The 22,085-nt window shown below is 42.2% G+C and overlaps 1 protein-coding gene across 4 annotated transcripts in view; it reads right to left on the bottom strand.

Annotated features, from left to right (window-relative positions):
- The window catches only part of HECTD4 (HECT domain E3 ubiquitin protein ligase 4), a 68,372-nt gene that overhangs the window by 24,726 nt on the left and 21,561 nt on the right, over positions 1-22,085 (bottom strand). Inside the window, exons 13-44 of one of the 4 annotated variants that reach the window (XM_050317977.1) lie at positions 21,824-21,969; positions 20,330-20,400; positions 19,680-19,785; positions 18,980-19,100; positions 17,986-18,114; positions 16,712-16,836; positions 15,537-15,690; positions 15,132-15,232; positions 14,194-14,392; positions 13,230-13,376; positions 12,003-12,107; positions 11,113-11,276; positions 10,758-10,991; positions 10,439-10,631; positions 10,171-10,275; positions 9,999-10,087; positions 9,491-9,666; positions 8,981-9,116; positions 8,679-8,820; positions 8,414-8,580; positions 7,712-7,858; positions 7,244-7,428; positions 6,673-6,826; positions 6,123-6,403; positions 5,468-5,657; positions 4,541-4,622; positions 3,757-3,959; positions 3,463-3,598; positions 2,163-2,345; positions 1,771-1,941; positions 1,203-1,372; positions 653-768 (exon numbers count right to left, since the gene is read on the bottom strand). In XM_050317977.1, the coding sequence (XP_050173934.1) occupies positions 653-768; positions 1,203-1,372; positions 1,771-1,941; positions 2,163-2,345; positions 3,463-3,598; positions 3,757-3,959; positions 4,541-4,622; positions 5,468-5,657; positions 6,123-6,403; positions 6,673-6,826; positions 7,244-7,428; positions 7,712-7,858; positions 8,414-8,580; positions 8,679-8,820; positions 8,981-9,116; positions 9,491-9,666; positions 9,999-10,087; positions 10,171-10,275; positions 10,439-10,631; positions 10,758-10,991; positions 11,113-11,276; positions 12,003-12,107; positions 13,230-13,376; positions 14,194-14,392; positions 15,132-15,232; positions 15,537-15,690; positions 16,712-16,836; positions 17,986-18,114; positions 18,980-19,100; positions 19,680-19,785; positions 20,330-20,400; positions 21,824-21,969 (4,828 nt within the window). The remainder of the gene's footprint in view (positions 1-652; positions 769-1,202; positions 1,373-1,770; positions 1,942-2,162; positions 2,346-3,462; positions 3,599-3,756; positions 3,960-4,540; positions 4,623-5,467; positions 5,658-6,122; positions 6,404-6,672; positions 6,827-7,243; positions 7,429-7,711; positions 7,859-8,413; positions 8,581-8,678; positions 8,821-8,980; positions 9,117-9,490; positions 9,667-9,998; positions 10,088-10,170; positions 10,276-10,438; positions 10,632-10,757; positions 10,992-11,112; positions 11,277-12,002; positions 12,108-13,229; positions 13,377-14,193; positions 14,393-15,131; positions 15,233-15,536; positions 15,691-16,711; positions 16,837-17,985; positions 18,115-18,979; positions 19,101-19,679; positions 19,786-20,329; positions 20,401-21,823; positions 21,970-22,085) is intronic. The other 3 variants (XM_050317979.1, XM_050317978.1, XM_050317980.1) reach the window with 3 other exon arrangements.

Below are 22,085 nucleotides of genomic sequence, written 5' to 3'. Positions count from 1 at the left end.
AGCAAAGACACTTCTATTAATTAAGATAAAAAGTCCATTTTAGTGAGCATGTTTACAGCCTAGTAAAGGCAGGAAGTCAAAAGAATTTATGCCTATTGTCAAAAAAACCATCAGTACTCCTCCTGTTACACTGGAGCTCATTGGTAATCACTTGGCTCCTGCCCTAAACATCCTTCACTTCAGCCACTTTTCCTCTGACATGTTCTTAAAACTTGCCCTTGAAGTAAGACCTCTGCTGGGCCCACTGCTTATCCTTAAACAGGAGGGAAGGAAATTGAGAGCTTGGTGATAAGAAAGCATAAACCAGCAAAAAAAAAATCATTAAAAGAAAACATGTAAATGGTGATGTCAAGGAATACAGGGTAGGATACACTGGAAGCAAGAGAAGGGTTCAGAAAAGACACAGTCCCAGGACTGGCAACTTCTGTGATACAAAGATCAGGTTCTGGCCTACATTTATGCCTGATGTTTAATGATTTAGTGTGATTATTAGCTGCTCTTACATCAGCAGCTCTGCAGCAATAACAAGACATGCTGTACTGTGCCAGTTCCTCAACTCTGAGCAGCTGGAGGACAAAACACTGCAGTGACTTTAAAAGGTGTTTCTGACCCCAGTACGACAATGCAGCTGCACAAGGTGTTGGACACGTACCAGGGCTGCACTCCTGGGCCACCAAATTCAGCACTTCTACAGCAGCTGGACACTGTTGAATGAATTCTTCACAGAATGAGCTGTCTTCCAACAGCTGAGCCATCACCAGGCATGCTCTTAATGGAAAAAGAACACGTTTAAAGTATTACAAAAGTGTATGTTGAAGTCAAAGCTGTCTTTACATGCACTGAATTCAAGACCACTCAGAGCTGTTTTCTCATGTACTGAATTCAAGGCTGTTTTGAACACCAGCATGTCAACTGATCTGTTTGCCTGCTTGCTTAGCTGTCCACTAGAACCTCCCCAATGACAGCTTTGCCCTGCTCCATAAGTGGATTTACACAAAGCACTTGCTCAAGGCAGTGTTACAGGGACACTTTATTTTTGGGACTCATGAACAACCCCCAGCCACTGCACTGCACCTCAGGAAGACACAGGGATTTTTGCTGTCCTACATCAACACCCACAGAGGAAGACAACAACAAGTCATGCAATTCCCTTGACTATTTGTGCCCATACAGCTTGGACTGGGCAAAGCCCAAGGACTCACCTGGTTCTTATTTCAGCAAGAAGCCGGACCACTGCCATTACTGGGGTTGAGCCATCTCCTGTTGCAGGAAGTGAGGTGTGAATAGATAGACTTCCCTCCTGAGGGAGCAACATGGACTGGACTGCCTGTACTACCTTCTCAGTAATGGACAGTTTATGAAGAGGCAATGCCTGATGGTGGGGGGGCACGGTAAAAAGTTAAATTCAAGTAGTTAGTTTCTAGGAAATGAGGGTGTTTTATTACCTGGAGTTAAGTCTCATATTTTACTATCACAAAACACCAGTTAAAGAAATTAAAAACGAAAAGAAAACAACCTCCCCCCAAAACAGTATGCAATGGAACATCTTTAAGCACAAAAGATGAATATTCACGTTACTCGAATGAGAACTTAAATACAGATATTATTCAAACATGTTTAAAACCATAAGCAAACTTCCCAAAGAATCTTTAATCGAAGATAAAACACACTTTGTTTTACGTGCTTTAGATTAACTGTCAGTGTGCTGTGACAGCAATCAACAAATATTTGCTATTAAGACTGAATATTGGATAGTGAAAACTCCCGTACCTCAGATCTTGGAACACACAGCCTAGATAACGGAATAGTTAATGTGTCTGCTGCTTGGGAGGTCTTTCTACTGTCTATACTGGAAGGTGGGAATTTGACCGTAGCTATACCTTCTTGTTCATTAATAGATGCCACAACTCCAATGCTTCCTGCTATTCCTTTACCTAAAACCTACAACCAAAGAAGGGCTGCATGAGATTGCAGGTGTTACAAGCGAGGATCAGCGAGTGTTTGGCAGCACACACCAACCCCCCACACAACCACGGGGGGGGTATTTTAAGGGAACAGCCTCCACAAGTGTCACTGCAGCTGTTTCACAACCAGCGCAGGGAAAACAGCAGGAAAGCACCAATTCTCATTTCAGATATAAAACAGGAACAGTGCTGAATTACCTGCACTTCAGAACCTATTTTAATTGTCTCCTTGAAGCCCCCCAGAGCACACAGGGCAGCCACTGCCTGCCGAGCAATCCTTTGAAGCTTAGCGAGTTTCCTTCCGCTGCTGCTCCCGTTCTCCAAAATGCTCTCTGCGTATTTGCCAAGCTGTGGAATGTACATCAGAGCCCGAGACAGGACCTGGAGACAGAAGCAAAAAAAAAACCACCAGAGAATGACTTCAAAGCACAGCTCAAACAAAAACCCAGCACCCCGAGCCTCCAGCCCACACAGTCTCCGAAGAATTATTTTTGTTCTTGAAGAGAATTATATAACTCCAAATATTCCAAGTGATGGGAAGTGTGAACACCATCAAAGCCACGTCCATTCCCTGGTAACTTTTGGCACAGAATATAATCTTAGCAAAAGTCTTGTCTCAAAGAGCAGCAGATCAGGTGCTGCAGGGTTCAGAGGAACAGAAAAGGAATGGGTTGTGCTTCCCAGAAAACATTTTCTACCTTCAGAGGCCACAGACAGAGAGGAATGAACAGCAAATAGAATAACTACCCAAAGGCAACTCCCTAAACTATTATCACTGCCTGGAAAGAATGACAGGTGATTTAGAGCATGATAACACATTATCTAGTGATGGATAATTTTTAGTTATTTATTTGGTTATTATTATTATGATTATTTATATATTATGGTGTATACTATAGTGTTTATTAATTTATTATTAATAATCAATAAATTATTCTTATTCTTTTTATTATTGTTAAATGATTGTTTAAACCTTAAGACATCAGATAGATTCCTGTGCTTGGTGAGTGATCTGAAAGGTGTTCTGTTTTTTGCAGGCATTTAAAAGTTTTAATGGTTATGCTTAATCATAGTGTAGTTTGTCTGAGGATTTATGGAAAATTTCAGCAAGTGTTTTCATCATAAAGTAGCAAAGTAATTTAATCTCCTTTCTGGTAGTTTTTTAAATTCAGTGAATAAAACTTGAATGTCACGTTTGGTTGGGAACTGATTTTATGTTAACTCTTAAAAAAATTTGAGCAGATTCCAAAAAAAAAAAGAAAAAAAATAAGAAAAAAAAAAGAGAGAGAGAAAATAAGATAGTTTTAATTTTCTTTCCACACGAGTGCAAGAAAATTTCTGCTGGAAAGAGCTGGCTCTGTGCAGTCACACCCCCAGCGTGAAGCGTTCCACCTGGTAAACTGACCTGGAGCAACTCAGAAACTCGATAATAATGAAGTTCTCTTAACCAATCAACCCGTGCCCGGTGAGTTTGATACTTCACGCTCAGTGTGCTCACTTTCTCAGCGGTTGTGGTCCAGATCTGGGCTGCATTGCACTCTGGGGCCATGAGCAGGCTGTGCAGCAGGGCGATCACCTCTGCTGCCATGCTGTTGGCAACGTGGCCGCTGATGAACGGCCTCACCGGGTCCGTCCTGCGCACAACACAAAGGCAATGCCACCGTCAGTGCCAAAGCCACACAAGGAGAAGCAGCCTCAGTGGTCAATACACAGCACAAAAACAAAGGGATGTTTATGAACAGCCTGATTGTTTTCACACAGACAAGCAGATGGAGACTCTGAGGGACCCAACCTGGCGAGCTCAGAATTCCTCTCCCTGCAAATGGATGTTTGTGCTGTCTTCTTTTTGTCCCCAGTGGACAACCCGCTGGTGGCTTCTGGATTCACAGTCTCTATGGGTGGTCCCACACTCACTATCAGCCCAGACTGTGCCCACTTTGTTGCCTTTCGAAGGGCTGCAGCTGCTTCTTCTGTAATAACTTCACAGCAGCCACTCTGCAAATGAAACAGAAGAGAAATCTCAACGTTAGATCTGTTTGGCCATTTTTTTTTGCTGAGAACACAGCAAAACACCCTCCTTTGTGTGGATTAGTCACAGGCATAAGACAAGTTCTTTCTTTCTCTTGCTTTTTATCATCTACAAAGAGATCAGGGATCAATTCCTTGACTTTAATATTCCATTCTTAGAGGAACAGTAGAGTTTCTCTGATCAAAAAGCCACAATTGAATATTTCTGGTGCAAATAATCAAGAGCGTGTCCAAAAATATACCTGACATTTTAATTCAAATATGTGGTTTAAAATTCACGCTATAAATGTGCATTAAACACTTCCCAAAGGAGGACAATTAAGAGGCTGAAACATGACCAACAATGGCTGGAGGAAACACGAACTGAAATTCTTTTCCATCATTTACCCCTGTAATTACATCAAAAACTATATAATGCAAATATTGCATATAAAATTACCTTTCTGAAGAGTTCTGTAAGTTAAACAACATTCAACAAAGGGGACTCAACCCGAGTACAAACTAAGAATTCTGACATTGAATAATTCCTTAGTTATTCCTTCCCTTACTTTTGTCATGTCTCGATCCATCTTCACCACTTTCTCCATGTTGGCTCCAGTTCCCAGTCGGAATGGACGCCCTTCTGAGCTGCTGTTGGAGTGAAAACAGAACACATGAGCTTTGTTCTCAGCACTGGAAAACACAGCTGAACTACACAGTCCAACTGCATATATTATAGGTGGGTTTAAATTATTTGAAGGCAACTCCAGCAACTAAAAGGCTCAACAGCAATAGAAATCCTTGGCAGTTACAGACACTCCCAATGGCACTAATTTACAGAAGGAATTTAATGCTATTTGTTATCTGCAAAGCAATTTATCCCTTCCCCCCTCCAAAAGAAGCATTATGACTTTTATTGATCACAAATGCCCAAGGGTTCTGAGTTAACCTTTCACCTGGACCTTTAAGTATCATTTTTAGGGTACGGGTTCAAAATCAAGATGGAAGGGGGGAAGATGAAACAAAAAGTGCAAAATGCAAGAGGTGGTAACGTTGGCTGTTTGACATTCAGTGATCCCAACATCCAGGTGGGCATTGAGAACACTAAAGAAGGTTTAATAGCAAATTACTGTCCAGCTTATGCATTATTAAAAGCAATGCTTTTAAAGCCACTTTGTGCTTTGACAGTTCTATTTGTTAGGCCTACACAGTCTGTCACACCATAAACAAGACAAATGATACTCCCTCAGAAAAGCTGACTCTAAGTAGCTAATTTTTCATGTGATTGTTTTCAGACAGATGATGTTCTTCTGTTTCTTTGCATTATCTTATTGTTTTGCCAGTAAACACAACAATTTGGGAAGACACTTTGCTTTCCCATGTGCTATTACATCTAGGATGGACTTTTCTACAGCTGCAGCACTGAAAAAATAAAAAGAAGACAAACTGAACTGGCAAAACTGGTTGCTAATTCCAATGCAGTGAGCTAAGATTACCTCAGTAATGGCTGAAGGACTTCATGGGATGACTGATCTTCCCGTTTATGAATAAAAATAGAGAGTTTACCATCCACTGCCTCGCTTTCTTCTCCAGGGTCTTTATCACCTTTTATGGAATTTTTAGGGCTGGCTTTTGCCAAGGTAGTATCTGGCTCAGAGGCAGTTGGAGAAAGAACTGTCTGGCATCCTTGAAGTAGAAAGGAAAAAAGAAAAACAAAGAAAAACACAACCATGAGCTCATCAGCAAACTTTTCTACCTTTGAAACTGAGGAGTGCTAACACTGCTCAGATGGGTCTAAAACATCTCTGAGATAAATCTCAGTCTGAGAACAGGTAAATTAGGAGGCAGATGGAAAGTCACAGGAATATCCTCCTTTCAGCACTGACATATCATACACCTGCCAATACCTGAGCTTTCTGTCCACACAAGAGCTCCCTGCACAAACAGGTTACCCAGAGAAGCTGTGGCTGCCCCACCCCTGGAAGTGTCCAAGGTCAGGCTGGATGGGGCTTGGAGCAACCTGGGCTGGTGGAAGGTGTCCCTGCCCATGGCAAGGGGTGGAACAAGATTTTGAAGGTCCCTTCCACTCTCTGATTCCATAAAAAATGATTCCCTTGCAATTGCTCACAAGAGCACGACCCCAGACAGTACCTGGCACTACGTAATCCGCCAGCTTTGCCAGCAGCAGGGAGGCAATCTTGGAGGCTGGATCACTGGGATCATCCTGCTCGCTGTTCAGAGAGGGCACCGAGTAACTCCAGGGAGGCAACTCCACATTTCCACAGTCCTCCACACTCATGAGGGGCAGAGCAGCACGACACAGCTGCAGGATTATAAGGACCAGCTTCGGAGAGGGACGTTGGTCTAAGAGAAGTGACAGCAGCTTGGACACACAGGCTGGCTGGCTCAGGATGGCTTTACCTATGTGACTCCTGAAAGGGCAAAAACAGGAGTCTGCTGTTGGAAAACAAAGAACTGATGATGCTCTTGAAATTCAAAACAAATTGATTATTTAAAAATGTATTAAAAACAATTTCAGCGTCCGACAAAACATCTGCAACAATTGTTACGTAACTTGACAGCACTGATTAAACACTAAGACTGTCAGTTTGCAATCAAGATTTAGAATGGTTTGAAAAAATCCCCAAAAGAACATTCACATGTAGAAAAAAAAAATAAGTCTAGAAAAAAATCCTGGTACCTTGACAGGTCATTAAGAAGGCTGAGGACATCCTGAAGGGCATCATTCCCTGCTGCCTGGTTGCCACAGCACTCGGTGGCTCGTGCCAGGTGGTTGGTGAGGAGGCTGGAGACCTGACGAGCCAGCCCTGAGTGAACAGCATCTGTGGAACCACCTTCGAAAGGAACACAAGAACACACAGTTGTCACCAAAAATGAAGGTGCACACCTACAAAAAATAAACCCTGACACAGCATTTACGGTCCATTAGCCAACAGCCAGGTTGTTTCTGGAAGTTTCTGTATGTCAAGGGTGAACCCTGTCACAGGAGAAATGCCAAAGTGACGGCTCAGGGTCACTGCTTGCATCCAGACAGAACAAAGACCTGCAATTATCTGCAAAATCAACACTCTCATATGGGGGGGGGGAGGCTACAGTTTAAAAAACAACAAGAAGACAATTGACTTATTTTTGTAATGACTTGTGTGTTCTAAAGAACCCCCACTGTACTAAGCCATGGTGAGTGCCCTGTTTTAAATACATTTACACCACTCCTCAGGCACTCAACAGAAAGATACCTGGAGTGTTCCTACCTTCCTCCTTCTCCCACTCCACACAGCGGTTGGCCAGCACCTGGAAGGCAGCCCAGGCCATGGTGGCCACCTTCTGTTTCTTGGTCTGCTTTTCATTGGAGCTGGACTCTGTCTGGCTGCTCAGACTGCACAGCCTGTCCATCAGCTGCACCAGGCCACTCCTCACCAAACACTTCTCCTCGCTCCTGGAGAAGAGAAATTCAGGTGTTAATGAACTCTTCAGTCACTAACAGACACAGTGACAACCCAGAACTTGCTGTTAACTCTGTAGTTAATCAGCTGACTTTGCAGAAAGATGGTTCTGTCTCCCTTGTCCCTCCCACGTGAAACTCTGTATTCTGAGCTAATTTAACAGGATGCTCCTCGAGATGAAGAAAGGGGGTGTATTTACACTGTATAAAGTTTCTCCCTGAGGCAAAGGTTAATAAGGACAGGTGTGGATGCCTCCTTCCCTTCCTGAATCCATACCTTGTGTAAGGAATGGTGCACAGGAGGCCGATGCTGTTGGCACAGGCGATGGGGTAACGGGCACACAGGGACACCACGGACGTCATCGTCTCCCCGAAGGCTTCCTGCACTTGTTCCACCATCCCGCCACACGTGAGCTCCTCAATCCTGTTGGGAGCGAGATATTTGGAATGGGAGGCTTTCTAGGTTAAAGAAGGGGAACAAACTTCCAAATGTAGCTTTAAAAACTAATAATCAGCATATGTTGAGACATAGTCAAAGGAGACTTAGATTGCAAGTCACTTAATGTTTTCATATGAAATAAAGGTAAATAAGAGAATAGGGCAGTTATAGCTCAGACATGATTGAAATCTGACAACAAACAAAACACTTGAAAACATTTACCAAATTTAGATGGCAGTATCAGCTAAATCTACCACTAAGACCTAGTTAACGTTAATTTAGAATTAAATCAATAGAGTAAAATACCCTATATATATCTGTGGATGTGTGATCCCAATATAAAAGTTCATCTACAGACAAATAAAAGCATTTCTTAGATGTTTCTGCCTTTTGACCCCACAAGGCCCAAGGTCTTTGTCACAACCTTAGCTCTGCCAACGTGTGCCCTCACACCTACTCACTCCTCATGGTTTTATTTTGTAAGCAGTTTATGATCTTCTACAGAGACCCAACCACCCGTTTTTGGAGAAGGGAACCCACCGTGGTCCTCCCTGCAGCACCATGGTCACGGGGCCCACCAGGTGGGTCACCCCCCCGACCCGGACGGCCGCCGTCAGCAGCTCCCTCATGTGCACCAGCGCCTGCTTCCTGGTGTTCCCACGGCGCCAGCGGGTCTGGGCAGCCAGCAGGAAACTGCTGCTTGACACCTGCAAGGGTCGGGTGGGGTTTTTTGTGAGTGACACACAAAGCAGACACCTCCTGTTTGGGTGCGAGTTTGAATTTGAGAATGAAACGCTGCCATTACCGCTTGGTCGGGGTTGGTTCCAATGAAAGCGAAGAGCTGCCCCAGTAAGACGCTGTAGGTGGGTTTATCCCTGCTGTCCTCGATGGCCAGGGACTGCAGCAGAGTGAAGGAGCTGCTCCTGTGGCTGGTGACGTGCCGGCGCCTGTGGGGATATGGGGTCACTGGGATACCGGATCGCTGGGACACCGGATCGTTACACCCGACCCAATGAACAGCAAATCTGCTGTGCTTGCAGCATTGATAAATTCATCAACACAGGCACTTTCCTACAGAGCAGCTGAAAGGAATAAACCCCTGGGTACCTCTGACTCGCTCGAGCAAACTCGATGTCTTCATTGCCAATCATCTCCAGGTCGGACGGGGCCGACATGCTGCGCAGGAACACGGGCTGGCGCACGGCGGGCGAGATCACTTTGGTCTCAGAGGCTGATTTACAGGCTGCAAGGCATCAGATACACAACAACGTCACTCCTGGGCTGGGAAATTGTTTACAAACTGGTTTCAAAGTCACTGAGGATATTCCAGTGAAAGCAAAAACCCAGGCTAAGCAAGAACGTGCAACTAAAAATCTGAGGATTTTCCTGTTTCCAGGTATTGTTTCAAATCAGTTTTAAGTATTTTCCCCTAATAAATCAGGAGATTAAAGTTTAAATTCCACATATTACTCAGACCTTAATTTACCATCATTTCTGTAATCAAAAAAATTAATTTATTGTAAAAGATTGAACTTAATTTGAAAAAAAGAGGTTTAATTTTGAGTGAAAGAGGGAAGAAAACTCTATTTTAGAAAATGTTGGTTATGGAACATGTACCTGGAGTCTCTGCAGGGGTCCCAGAGATACTCCTTGTGATACCAGACTGTGCTGCAATAGTGACATGCAGTAACAGCTCTGCTCTGTTCATCAAGCTCTTCACCAAGGTTTTTGTTTTTGCAAGGGGATGAGAGGTCTTCTGTATCAGGGAATTCACCTCTTGGAAGAACTTCTCCCTAAGGTTATGAAGGGAAGTATAAAAGAAGCAAACTCAATTGTGTTTTAAAGCTTTCTGAAAGGAAGTGCTACCTGTGAGAAAAGTTAATTTACAGAAGACAGAGGGTAGCAATCTATTTTATGCCAACAAAGTAGAAAGCAGAAAAAATTAAAGAAATAAAGAAGTGCTTTGTTGGGAGGTACAATTAGCTGTAGGTACTAATATTTAGCACAAATGTTTTGAACAATTTAACCAGACACAAGTTTTGGAACTCACTGAAATTCCACAAATACATCTGCCCCTCTTTTAAGCACCTTCCCTAAACGCTTCGCTCCACAGTCACCCACTGACCTTAATGCAAGCACCACGTTCTCCAGATCACTGCCATCAAAAGAAACTTCCTTCATGGAACACAGGAGCTCCAGTTCTTTCATCTTGCTCTAAACAAAGTGAAGGGAGAGCATGAGCACGTTTTGGGAGGGCAGTGTGGGGCACGAGCACGGGCAGCAGCCCCAGCACTCACCTCGTTGAAGTGATAATCATAAAAGAACGGGACGTTGTTCTCCAGCTTCCCATGCATGGCATCATCCACCTCGTTCTGCCACTTCTGCTCCAGCTCAGCCACGCTCTGATCAAGAGACAAAAATAACACTCACTGCATTTGCTCATCTTAAGGAGTAGAAGAGATGTTAAAAGAAAATAGCTGAGTACGTTTTGTATTTCTGTGTTTCTAAAATACACTTTTATTCTCAAAAAGCACCTTCTGGTTCTTTAAGATCTTTTGGTTTTACCTGCAATTGCCTCTCCATGGCATTTAGTTTCTTAAAGGTCTCTCCCATGATTTTACAAAGTAAATCATATTCTTCAGCGTGTTCTTCCTGATACTGGAAATTTATCAGGGACTGGAGAGCATCAACCAAGTTCAAATGTTTAATCACACATGAAACTACCATCTCCTCCATCACTTCTGGCTGGATCACTTCCCTAGGGATAGAGGGAAAGCCAAACTGACTAATCAGGAGTAACAGAGAAACTCGGGACAACTCATGTTTACAAATCACAAGATTCACAAACAAGGTTAAAAAGCAGAGGGGAACAAGGACCACCCACTTTATACTGGGTCTAAACTGAGGCCGAGCACGTCCAGAAATTTCCCTGAGCTTTATCATGATTCCTGGAGGCAGCCTGATCCTTGGCAGGTCAAAGTAGTGTCCAACAGGAGGCACAAGGACATCAGAGGGATATGTGAATTCTCTGTCTTCATCTATAGTAAGAGGCAACGGAGAGGGGCTGGGAGTAAGGGCTGGAGATATGACACCATTGGCTTCCACCTGCCACTGGCACCTGGAAAAAGAAATACGGATAAAAATATATTTTCTTCCTCCCAACTCATTCAGAAAGACACATCAGTCAACCACACATTACAAAGACAATGGATTTTTTTTTTATTATTATTATTTTTTACCTTTGTAACAGTTTAGATCTTAAGAGCTCTTGACAGGTTTCTTCATCTTTGGTAATTTCTGGTCCGTTGTACAAGATCCTCAGCATGGAACAGGCCAGCACAGAAAGGCCCAGGGCCAGATCCACCAGGAAAGGCAAACCCCCTGACACGTCCTCGGAGGATTCCTGAAGCAGGAACAAGGATAAGTTTAACTAATTCATCAACCATGAAGTCTATCCCAACATATTTCAAGACAGGAGATTTGATATAAAGTCTTAGGGATATAGCTCTGTATCAATCACATCTCTTACACAGAGTACACTGAAAAAAGGCTTCACAGTTAACAGCAATTTATAAGAACTCAAGAAATAAGGGATTTAAACATTGTTTTCCTGAACCAAGAAGGAAAAGGTAAAGTTATTTCTGGTTCATTCACTGTCACCTCACAGGCCCAGTCCTAACTTCTTGGCAGTGGGATTCGAGAAACATTTTGTTTGATCCCAGCATCCCTCTCCTCTCTTCTTTATGGGCTAGAATCATTATTTTCTCATTAAATCTCTGATTTTCAGGTTGTTACAAAGAAATCCTGATCTACAAGCAGCAAGGGATACTAAAGTGACTCCCTCCAGGTCCAGTGCCAATGACAGGAGGTACATAAGCCATATTTGATAATAACTATCTCCATAAATCCCTAAGCATGAGACAGCCCATCCCCAGGGACCTCCAGCTAAGGAGGTCAGACATCTAAGCTTTGGCTCCTGCCCCCAGGTGAACTCACTGCCCAAATCACCTCAGTGAGTTCTGATTTAAGGATCAATCTCCCAGCCTGGAAGTGCATTCCAGTGTGAGCTGGGCTGGGTGAGAGGCAGGAGGCAGTGCAGGCTGGGCCTCTCCCTGGGCTGTTGCAGTACCTGTGCTCGCACCGTGCAGGCAAAGCCCCACATGGCCTTGTCGGGGGTGTTGTGCTCCCGCCCGCTCCGCATCTCGAACGAGAAGGTCACTGTGTCCCCTTCCACCTTCACCCCGTGGTGGCAGGAGGGGAGGAAAAAAAAAAAAGAAGACACATTTAAAGGTTGAGACAAACAAACAGGCTGATTTTATAGATTATTGCTTTAATGAGAGCTATCTGAGTATTATGATCTCCAATTATATATTTGTATTTAAGGTTGTCCCCTTTTCTAAGGGTATCTTTCAGTGGGCTGTTTAATCTTAATTTTGCTGTTGGCTACCTACAACAAAACAAAAAGAACTGCCACAGCTGTAAAATCAAAAGTAGAATTTATCAGTGTGTTACTTAGCCTTGATTTTCATTGTTTGTCTGCAAGAAACCAGGCAATAATTAACAATGCTCTTCCTGGAGGAAGACAGACAAGTTCTTCAATTAGGAGAACGACAACATATTCATCAAAGAGTTTGCTAAAAGAGCAACATCAAAATCAATGTGTGAGAAATAAATGAAATTCCATTCACTGTGAACAACGGAGTGCTTGTCTGAAATTGCTTTCCAGTTTATTACCACTTGATTTTCTTGCTAAAATGATGTTTTGTTATGTACATAAACCCAGTTTTAGCGTGGGACAATGCAGCAGCACAGACATGCAAAAGAATGATCATACTGCATAGAGTCTGAGGGGACACACTGCCAAATTACTGAAATGCTGAACTTTCAAGAAGTTTAAAGGATTCTCCTGTCTCAGTTTTACTGTCAAAAGCATCCAATGACATTTTTAAATGCAACAGAAAGGGTTGGAAAGCCGTTAAAATTTCCTCCTTGTCGTATTTGGGGGTTACTGTTAAAAAAACCAGACTTATGCCCACGGACCTTAAGAAAATCTGCACAGCCTCAGACTGGGCAGGGACTTCTCCTAGGGGGAGGTACTCAGGAGAAGAGCAGTGCCATTGGACACTCCAAAAATGCAACATTCCACCAGGAATTCCAGTAAGGAATAAAACAAGAGAAGCATCACACGTAACACACAGCCGAGTTTAACGTTATTCCCCAAGGAATAACTCCCTTAGCAGGGATAAATGTACACTGAAAAGCTTGGACTTCATTGCTATGAGGGTAAAACGGGCTGGGCGTGGTTTCCAAAAGGGAATTTTTCTAGGGGGAATATTGTTGGATGAGAATACTGTACCTTCACTAAGTCCTTGGGCCAACCAGTTCCTAAGACACTACGGCTGCCATATCCCAGTGTATTGCCTCCATACTCAGCAACCTTCCTACTGTTTGTGTTAGGACCAGCATAGATCACCAACTTCAAAACATAAAATACACTGTTAGACTGTAAGAGAAAAACAAGAAAATCTAATAATAATAATAATACTTAGCACTTACACCGCGCTTTCCATTCTCAAAGCGCTTCCTCAACATGACCAAACCCTCACGGCTCGGTGAGGGGAGGAGGGTAAGTATTATTATCCCCATTTTACAGATGGGGAAACTGAGGCAGAGAGGAAATCCTGAATTCCAGTGCTCCACTGCTTCTCTACCACTGAGGGTTTGATCCTGCTCCCACCAAAGTTCACGTTCCCTCGGTGACTTCAGTGGGAACACGATGAAGCCCAGAGTTTTCCGGGGGAGTTTCACCACTAATGGGTGACATTAATATTAAAGATGCCCATAAATAACTAATGGAGTATCACAGGACTTGCTCAGTGTCAGCAAGGAATTAGCTGGCAGCACAAGTAGCTCTCTGGTAAGACAAACTGAAGTGCTATGAGCTGTGTTCTTGACACTGAAAATACTTGTTCATGTTAATCTGTGTAAATGAGTTATTTGTCATCAAGGAAAGAAGTGACCTCTCCAGTTCTGCCCAGTTTAAACCAACTGGGCTGATCAGAGGAGGCAGCTCCATTAGAATTTGAGGAATGAGGAGAACTGAACAAGAACCAAGGGGAGAAAAGTCAAACTCTGACAGTCTGAGCCACCCTGACATTATTTTTTTAAAAATCTGAGGAGTAGACACAGATTTCTGAGGGGAAAAACCAAACCAAAACACCCCCTAATCCCCCTACCATATTTCTCCTATTCCAGAACTACCCCTACTTCTTTTGAGGAAACTTCCTCATTGCAGAGGTTCTGACCTGGCCCTTTCTTACCTTATCATAATCATACTGGGAAGAGCATCTGTTGTCAAATCTCAGGTACAGACAGCGGGCTCCTGGAATGTGGACAGTTTCCTTAAATTTATAGTTATCCCTGACGGGATGAACTGTCTCCACAGTCTTCCCAGCAGCCCAGGGAGCAGGGATCTTCAACCCAGTGAGGAATCCTGGCTCTTCTTTCTCTTCCAGCATTCTGAAATTACAGGGAAAAATCAGTCCTAAAATTTACCAGACAGATTCCTATCAGTCATTAAAATATCAAGCACTTAAAATCACCTCTCAGCATCGACACACAGGGACACAAGGTGTTGACTCCTGGTTTTAGGTATAACTAACTTTATAAGTATTAAACATTTGCATAAGTTCTTTAATGCTACAAATTCTCCAACACAGTTATTTTTAAATCAGCAATTTTTATTTAATTTAGTTGTTTGTTTCTGTTTCTAAGTAGGAGCTCGATAACTTTGAGCTGAGACACAGGATTTAAATGTAAGAGTCCAAACTTTGTATTCCTCTCTGTAAATTACTCAATTTAATATCTTTGCAATGGTTTTAACTCTGTATCTCCTGCTGCCAGAGCAATTTACATTTTCTCTTGATGGTCTTCCTTAATCTGATTTATTGTAAGAGGAACATTTGGAATTAATTCCTAAGGCTTGAGGTGAGGGAAAAAACAAAACAAACCACACTCTGTGTAAACAACCCGAAGATATTCATACCTTAATTCTACATGCAAAAAAATTTGAAACTAATTGCCTTTTGTAAAAGCTTATATAAATCTAAAACAGCCTTGGAAATCACTACAACATGCCTTTAAAAATTAACTAAAATAAAAATTGCTGCTTTAAGATTTATCCCACAACAAAGGTCAAGTGAACATTACAGCTCAGAGAGTTTGTCCCACAGGAAGACCCAAATGTCAAGAAAATCACCTCTCATCAGGCAAAAGCTTCCCTTTCTGCTCTGAAGCACAACTGGGGGAACTGTTCAGCTCTGAGAAAACTGGAGACTGGGTTTTGAGCAGCAGTGCAGTCTGTGGCCCAAAATACACAGTGTTAGGGACATGCAAACAGCAAAGCACTTTAACAGCTCATTACTGAAATAATTAACAACCCCACTGTATGGTGTTATTGACAATAAATCATTACTGTTGTAGCAAGTCAAATTTAACATTCAGCTTTATCAGCTTTGGCAGCTGTTGAGAAATTCTTAAACTGATCAGTGGATCAGTTCCTGCAGAAAGTTGACCAAAATCTGCAGTGTTTTAGAACCTGTTCAGAACCATTTTTAACCCAGTTTTTGTTCTTTGCAGCCCAAAGCTGCCACAGAGCCCATACCTGACTGGTGTAAAGAACCAGCTGCACCAGCTGAGGCATCAGGGCATCAGCCATGGTGAGGGTCTGCAAATTGGGGTGCATCAGAGATGTCAGCAGGACAGGGAGCAGGTGACCAAGCATCGTAGCCTTTGTAATCTGCTCCAGCCCTTTTAACCTGTAAGGAGAGCCCAGGTTTACACAGGAACAGCTATTTTCACAGATTATCACTTCTCTTTTTAGTCAGCTGTTGAATCTTGTGGCAGGCAGTTCAAAAATCAGCAGAGAACATTTGAGTTATATTTTAAAAAAAACAAAAACCAAAACACACAAACCCAAAAAAACTTCATCTTGAAAACATTTATTTCTCCAAAGTGTCAGTGCCCTTGTCTTTGCTGACAATTCTCACTAAACAGTCAGAGAGCAGAAGAGAGTAAATCAACAGTTTAATAATTACTCAGGAAATGCTAAGCTCCCCTGGGTACAGGATGAAAGTGCCCATCAAACACAAATGCACTTGTTCAGCTGGATATCAGCTCCCAGCACACCCAGCTCAAAGTACATGAAAAGAATGTGGAGTTACCAAAATATTTTGAGCATGAAACTGTCTGAAAATATCTCCAAGGAACTGTGTATTGTCAATAAACACAACTAATCTTGTGGGCACAGAAAAGCAGGAACTGAAACCTGAACCACAGCTGGGAGAGGGAGGTGTTTGTTTAAGGAGAGAAAAGTTCACAGCTTTTGTTTTTATACCATTCCCAATGTATATTTTTAGGAGGGAAGACAGGGAAGGGTAAGGTGTTATCTGATGAAATGTGGGATATCAACAACATCCAGGGCTTGTCATGGATAAAATATCCAGTCCAGTCGCTAGAGAGGTAATAATCAGGAATTTCAAAATAAACAGGGACATTCCCAGCTAATTCCAATTTACTTCCAGGTATCCTACTCATGACTGACTAAAACCTTACCAATCTGAGGTTCCTGTGGTCACATCAACCTACAGATTATCAGGACTGACACAGAGAGTCTGACTGTAAATGCTTTGTAAGTGCTAAACCAACGCTATGGGAACAAACAGATCCTACACATTCAAACCTTTGAGTTATAAAGAGTAATTAGTGCTAACTGTGCTTGTAAAATAAGCCACAAAAAGCAAGGTTGCTTTCAAACTGGGAAACTCCTCCTTGTCTTACCTCTGCTCCCTGTCAGAAATGTCACTGTTTATCAGTGCTGTAGTGACTTGTTGCAGCATTTCTAAGACCTCATCACATCCTGTCAGAATTTGGGTAGCAAGAGACAAAATGCTGGTCTTTAGTTCCTGGGGATAAAAAGAGTTACAGGATACTTAAATTCTTGGAGAATCCCCCCCCCAAAAAAAAAACCAGACAAGAGAAACAAAATTATGGGTTTCCAAATGAGAATGAAAAGAATGATACTGTGACCTGGCAGGCCTGCAGCAGGAGAGCCATCCAACACTTAAATCTGATTAATCTCAAGCCCCAAAGTGTTGGGAGAAACTGGGTGCGTGTTTTAGGGGATGCACAGCCAGTTTGCAGAGGGAAGGATGGAATCCCCCCAGCCCAGCACGGCAGGGAGCTGTTAAGCCAGCCAAGGGACAGCACTGGTGACATGTCCTGGGGATGAGCAGCACTGCAGAGAGAGAAACTGGACAGTGAAAAGGGGGGTGAAGAGTGACACAAGAAAAATACCACAGGGTTTTTAGCATTTACTCATGAGCTGAAGAAGTGACTCCCCACAAGCACACCTGAGAGCAGCAGGGAAAAGCAGCCCAGAAACAACAGCAGAAATTGAGAACTCGGTACCATCAGAGGGGAGTTCTGACAAGAACTACCATGACCAGACAACCTGAAGCCAGGACAAACCCGACTTCTGGGAGTTTGTTGAAGGTTTTTCCAGCAGTGATGTGAAATGACAGTATTTTAATAGGTCTTGTTAAACCTTGTCCTCTTAACAGCTTCCTTCCCACAAACTTCACTAATTTTATTTCAAACAGATAGAGGTGGTTCTACACCAGCTTTGTAAGTTAAAAGTGCAAACAAGTAAAAGCCAGGTAAGGCAAATAAGAAAACCCTTTTCTATTAAAATCTGAAAAATGATTTTTTCAAGGACCACCTGAGTGATCTGGAGAAGAATAACTGAGGGGGGTAATGTGACCAGAAAGGATTCCCAAAAAGGGTTTTCTTACCAGCACATATTTATTAAAATACATTTAAAACCTCATTATAGGTGTATTTAGGAAGGAAGTGTCTGCTCTCCCTGACAATATAGAACCCAAGCTGGAATATTCAACACAGAACAATGGCAAACTTTACTAAAGACAAGTTTTTTCCTGTTCTTCAGGAAAAACAACAAAAAAACCCCCAACGAAACAGCAGCAGAAAGCACTGCAGAAACAAGGTGTGAAGTGAGGGTAGAGAGCCATACTAGAATAAAACTTGGTGTTTACCTGTACCTTCAATGTCTCTCCCTGCAAGGAGCTGTCACTGTCATCATTTTCATCAGGTTTAATCAAAATAGTGTTACTGAGGAGGTGGTTCTGTACAGCCATCAGGTACCTCAAGCAGGAGGATGCAGCCTTTAAATAAACAACACACTCTGCATTATCTGAACCTTTAATCGCCCTGGAGTCAGGCAAGCCTTGGACTGGGAAATTGGAAAGGGCAAAAAAGGTTGAGGAACAAGACAAGCAAAAGCAAAAAAATGATTTCCCTCGAGCAGAATTATTTTTTTTTTTACTGATTTAAAGCTGAATACATATTTTAGAGGAGAAACCGGTTGCAAAACACTGAATTTTGTGAAATAACTCACAAAAAACGTGAAGAGGCAGCATCATTTTATTCAAGTATGGAACATTATAGTAATAATCAGGTAATAATCAGAATTATTTAATTCTGGAAATAATGCCACCACAGAGCTAAATTGAATTCCTGAAGGTGTTACTTCTTCTCCACCCTCCTGGAGCACAGGTCATGATTTCCTGTCCCCTCCCCATGTCTGTATGGAAGCTCCCTCTGATCCTGCTGAAAATCTCCACATCTTTTTACCATCAAATCTCAGCTTTCACTCGTTTTTTGTCTGTAAATGATAATTCTTTCTGCTGTATGAATCATTAGACACAATTGTATTTTTTGGGGTTTTTTTTATGAGCTTTGAAGATTGAGCTACAACAAACTTCCCTTAAACTGAAGCAGCTCCCAGAGCAACTGGAAAATATCTCCACATACAGACCTGTTTTTTTAGCATTACTGGGTGATTTACTTTGCTGGGAGAAACTGTTCCTTCCTTCCCTGCACAGCATAAACAAAAGACATTCTTTTCCTGGATTTGTTAAGGCAAGCTATAATAAAGTTTCACCTCCACACACTCAGCGAAGATGAAGGATTTGAGGAAGAAAAGAAGCCTAAGGTAAATATGGTTTTATCAAAACACATTTTACTTACAGGCACAGTTGAAAGAAGCCTTTGAAAATCATCTTTAGATACAGTTTGGCACTTGGTGATTAAGACACAAGATTCTCGGACAACAATCTTGAGAATGTAGTGCAACAGCTCATCATTCAGCCTTCAAAAGAAGCAAGAGAGGTGTAAAATGTTAATAATCTAATTATTGTGGATTTTGGACGGCTCTGCAAGCGCTACCACAAATTACATGAAAACAAAACAAGGATCTGTTCAACTTCAGAGTCAGACACGAAGGAAACCGAGCCTGAAATGTGTAACAATGATCAGTGCAACAGATTTCCAGGGATTTCCTGCACTGGGATACAAATCTATGGCTCCTTATGGCTCCTAGAAAAGACTCCTCCCAGCCTGAACAGCACCTGAGAGTGGCAGTTTCACTGCTGAACAGTCACCCGATGTCATATGCAGAGTAATGTCATAAAACTGTGCTTATGAACTTATCCACATTTACCAGGATCACTGGAAGGAGCAGGGAATCCCAAACCAAGAGTCCAGAAGCCTCCAAAATTTGTCCTAAAACATCAGGCCTCTCTCTCCCTTGTCCTGATGAAATTGTACCCACTACAAAGCCAGCATTTCAGGGCCATTTGCACTGAGACAACGAACAATTTCAGCAGAGGTTCATGTAAGTTTACCTGAAGCAAATTACAAACACACATGACAAAGGGGAGGATTTTACCTATAATGATCATCATCTTCACTCCCAAATCTGTTGTTCTGAAGCTGCTCAGCTAAATTAGTCAGGATAACATCACGCAGCTGAGACAGCCCACTGTTCCTCTCTCCTGCAAAGGAAAGGAAAAAACCCTTTACAGAGCAGCCTTTAACAGAATTAATTTATTTTTATTTCCCCTGCTATCTTGCTTAACACACACTGCTGCTCAGGAGTGCCAGTATTTCCAGTGTAACCCAATGCCCTGGGGTCACAGACTGAACACTTTCTCTGCACAAGGCTCTGTTTGAAATTCCAAACACTCTGACACACCAACAGGGAGATAACAAATCACTGAGCATCAGCTGCTTCCAGCTCCAAATTCCCATCTCGTGGGGAATGCAAGCAGGTTATTACTCCTTCACTAAGGACTAAAATTACCTCTGGCTACTGTGGACTTGCAAACTTTCCTTTTCTCCACCTGACCTACCCCTGGCTATCCAGCCACTGAGAAGGCAGCTCCAGAATTTGAGGCATTCCATGATTTCCCAGAAAAAGATGGATTTAAAGCAGGGTAGTGCTCAATACCCTGAACTGTTCTCCCTCCAGAGCTTGAGAAGTATCTCTCTTGGTTTGCAGTTAGAAAAACCACACTCTCACATGTCAGACATTCTCACCTTCAGTTAAGACCAATTTCAATAAATTATTGATTTCTGCTTCACCAGGATACAGGATATTTAAACCAGAGCTGAAGGAAAAAATAAAACCACGCATTACTTGATGTATTCAGAGTTGGACAAATCAATTTGAGAGTCCCAGACTCTCAACTTATCACCTGACACAACATTTAGAATGACTGTGTAATGGCTTCTTCCAGCTTAGAAAGGCACACTCCATATTTTACCATTGATTTAAGCAGAGAAATAAGCAGCTGTTTTCTCCAGAAATCTCTTGTAATCAACTATATTTTATTGTTGAGGTCCCAAAGCTGTCTCAAGAGCTGTTTGCTTCCCTCTGAAGAACTCCCCATGAATCACTTGTATACAAGACAGCACAATAATGTTTTGAAACAGAGAGATGTCAGGAAAAAATGATGATGGCTCAGAGAGTAACTCCAATAGCTCTGGTGATGGGGTGAGAGCTGTGGCTTATCTGTGATCAGGACAATAAAACCCACAAATACAGTAATCAAGAAGTCACTGCTGCTGCAGTTTTATACTTCTTGAAGCCTGGTTTTTTATAGAACTCTTAGTTTAAGCTCCACAGAAGGTTCGAGAAGGAGCATTTCAGAAACACTTCATGTGCAGGTATTTTTCCCTTTAACTCGATGAACTTTGTCCTTTCTACCTGAATTGCCACATCAAGATAGGAGATCACAATCACTTCAAAGCAGCACTTCCTGACCGTCTGTAAGTGCTAAAACAATCATACAACCTTTTCCTTTCCCTTTTCCCCACTCTTCTTTTTCAATAACATTAGCACAGAAAAGAAAACCGCCAGATGATTTTACTAAGGCACATTATTCCTCTTCCCTCAGAGCTGCACAAAGCCCCAGAAGTTTGGAATGTTGTGATTCACACAGGGAAAAATGCAGGTTGATCTCGAGAAGACTTTGTTCTCAAACTTTGGAGCACTTCCCACTGGAAAGCAGCTGGATATTTGCACTTGGGAGGTTGGAGACAGCCTTGCTTGGCCTTGAAATTCCCGTTATCTCCTTTGCCTTTAATCTCAGAGCATTCCTCAAGGATTATTAATTCTCCTTCTTCTTACACTCCTTTTGTTCAGGAGAACTTCAGTGTTGCCACTCAAAACACTGGTTTATTTAACAGCTGCCAACATCAGCTTTGCCTTTTCCTGAACAGCAAGAAACTGTCTAAGCTAAATATGGAAGTCACTCAAGACATCACTGAAATGCAGAGAACTTTGCTTGAATTTAGCAATTATTTTATAATAAACATTAAAAAAAATCCTTAAGAAAGGCAATAAAAAAGCAACAAATTGAAAGTATTAAAAGTAATCACTACCTGTTATTTCAGCAAGACAAACCCATTTCATTTCTCTTCTTCCACAGATACAAACTGTAATAATTTTATCACACTGGGTCTTAAAATGTTATCATATTAAATTACAGTGCTGAATACAATTTGAAAGTTGAGAATACAGATATTTACCTAATAGCCAGACAAACCTCCTTCTGAATTTCAGAGCAAATCTGGTCCCTTGGGGCCATCAGTAACTGCCAAAGCAAAAGGCCAGACCTTCTGACAATATCTCTGTTCCTTTCGGTCTGGGGGCTGAAGAAAAACTTAAAAACCACCTGTAGAAAAATCAAGCACAACAATATTAATATTCAACCCAAACATTAATCACATTAACTCCTTTTCTGCAATTTGCCTGGGTCAGTAGAAATCTCAGTCAGAATCTGATTTTCAA

Source organism: Myiozetetes cayanensis, unplaced genomic scaffold (assembly GCF_022539395.1).
Source record: "Myiozetetes cayanensis isolate MyiCay16 unplaced genomic scaffold, myiCay2020 scf21, whole genome shotgun sequence".
NCBI classification, from domain to species: domain Eukaryota; kingdom Metazoa; phylum Chordata; class Aves; order Passeriformes; family Tyrannidae; genus Myiozetetes; species Myiozetetes cayanensis.
This window is presented reverse-complemented; position numbering and strand designations above follow the sequence as displayed.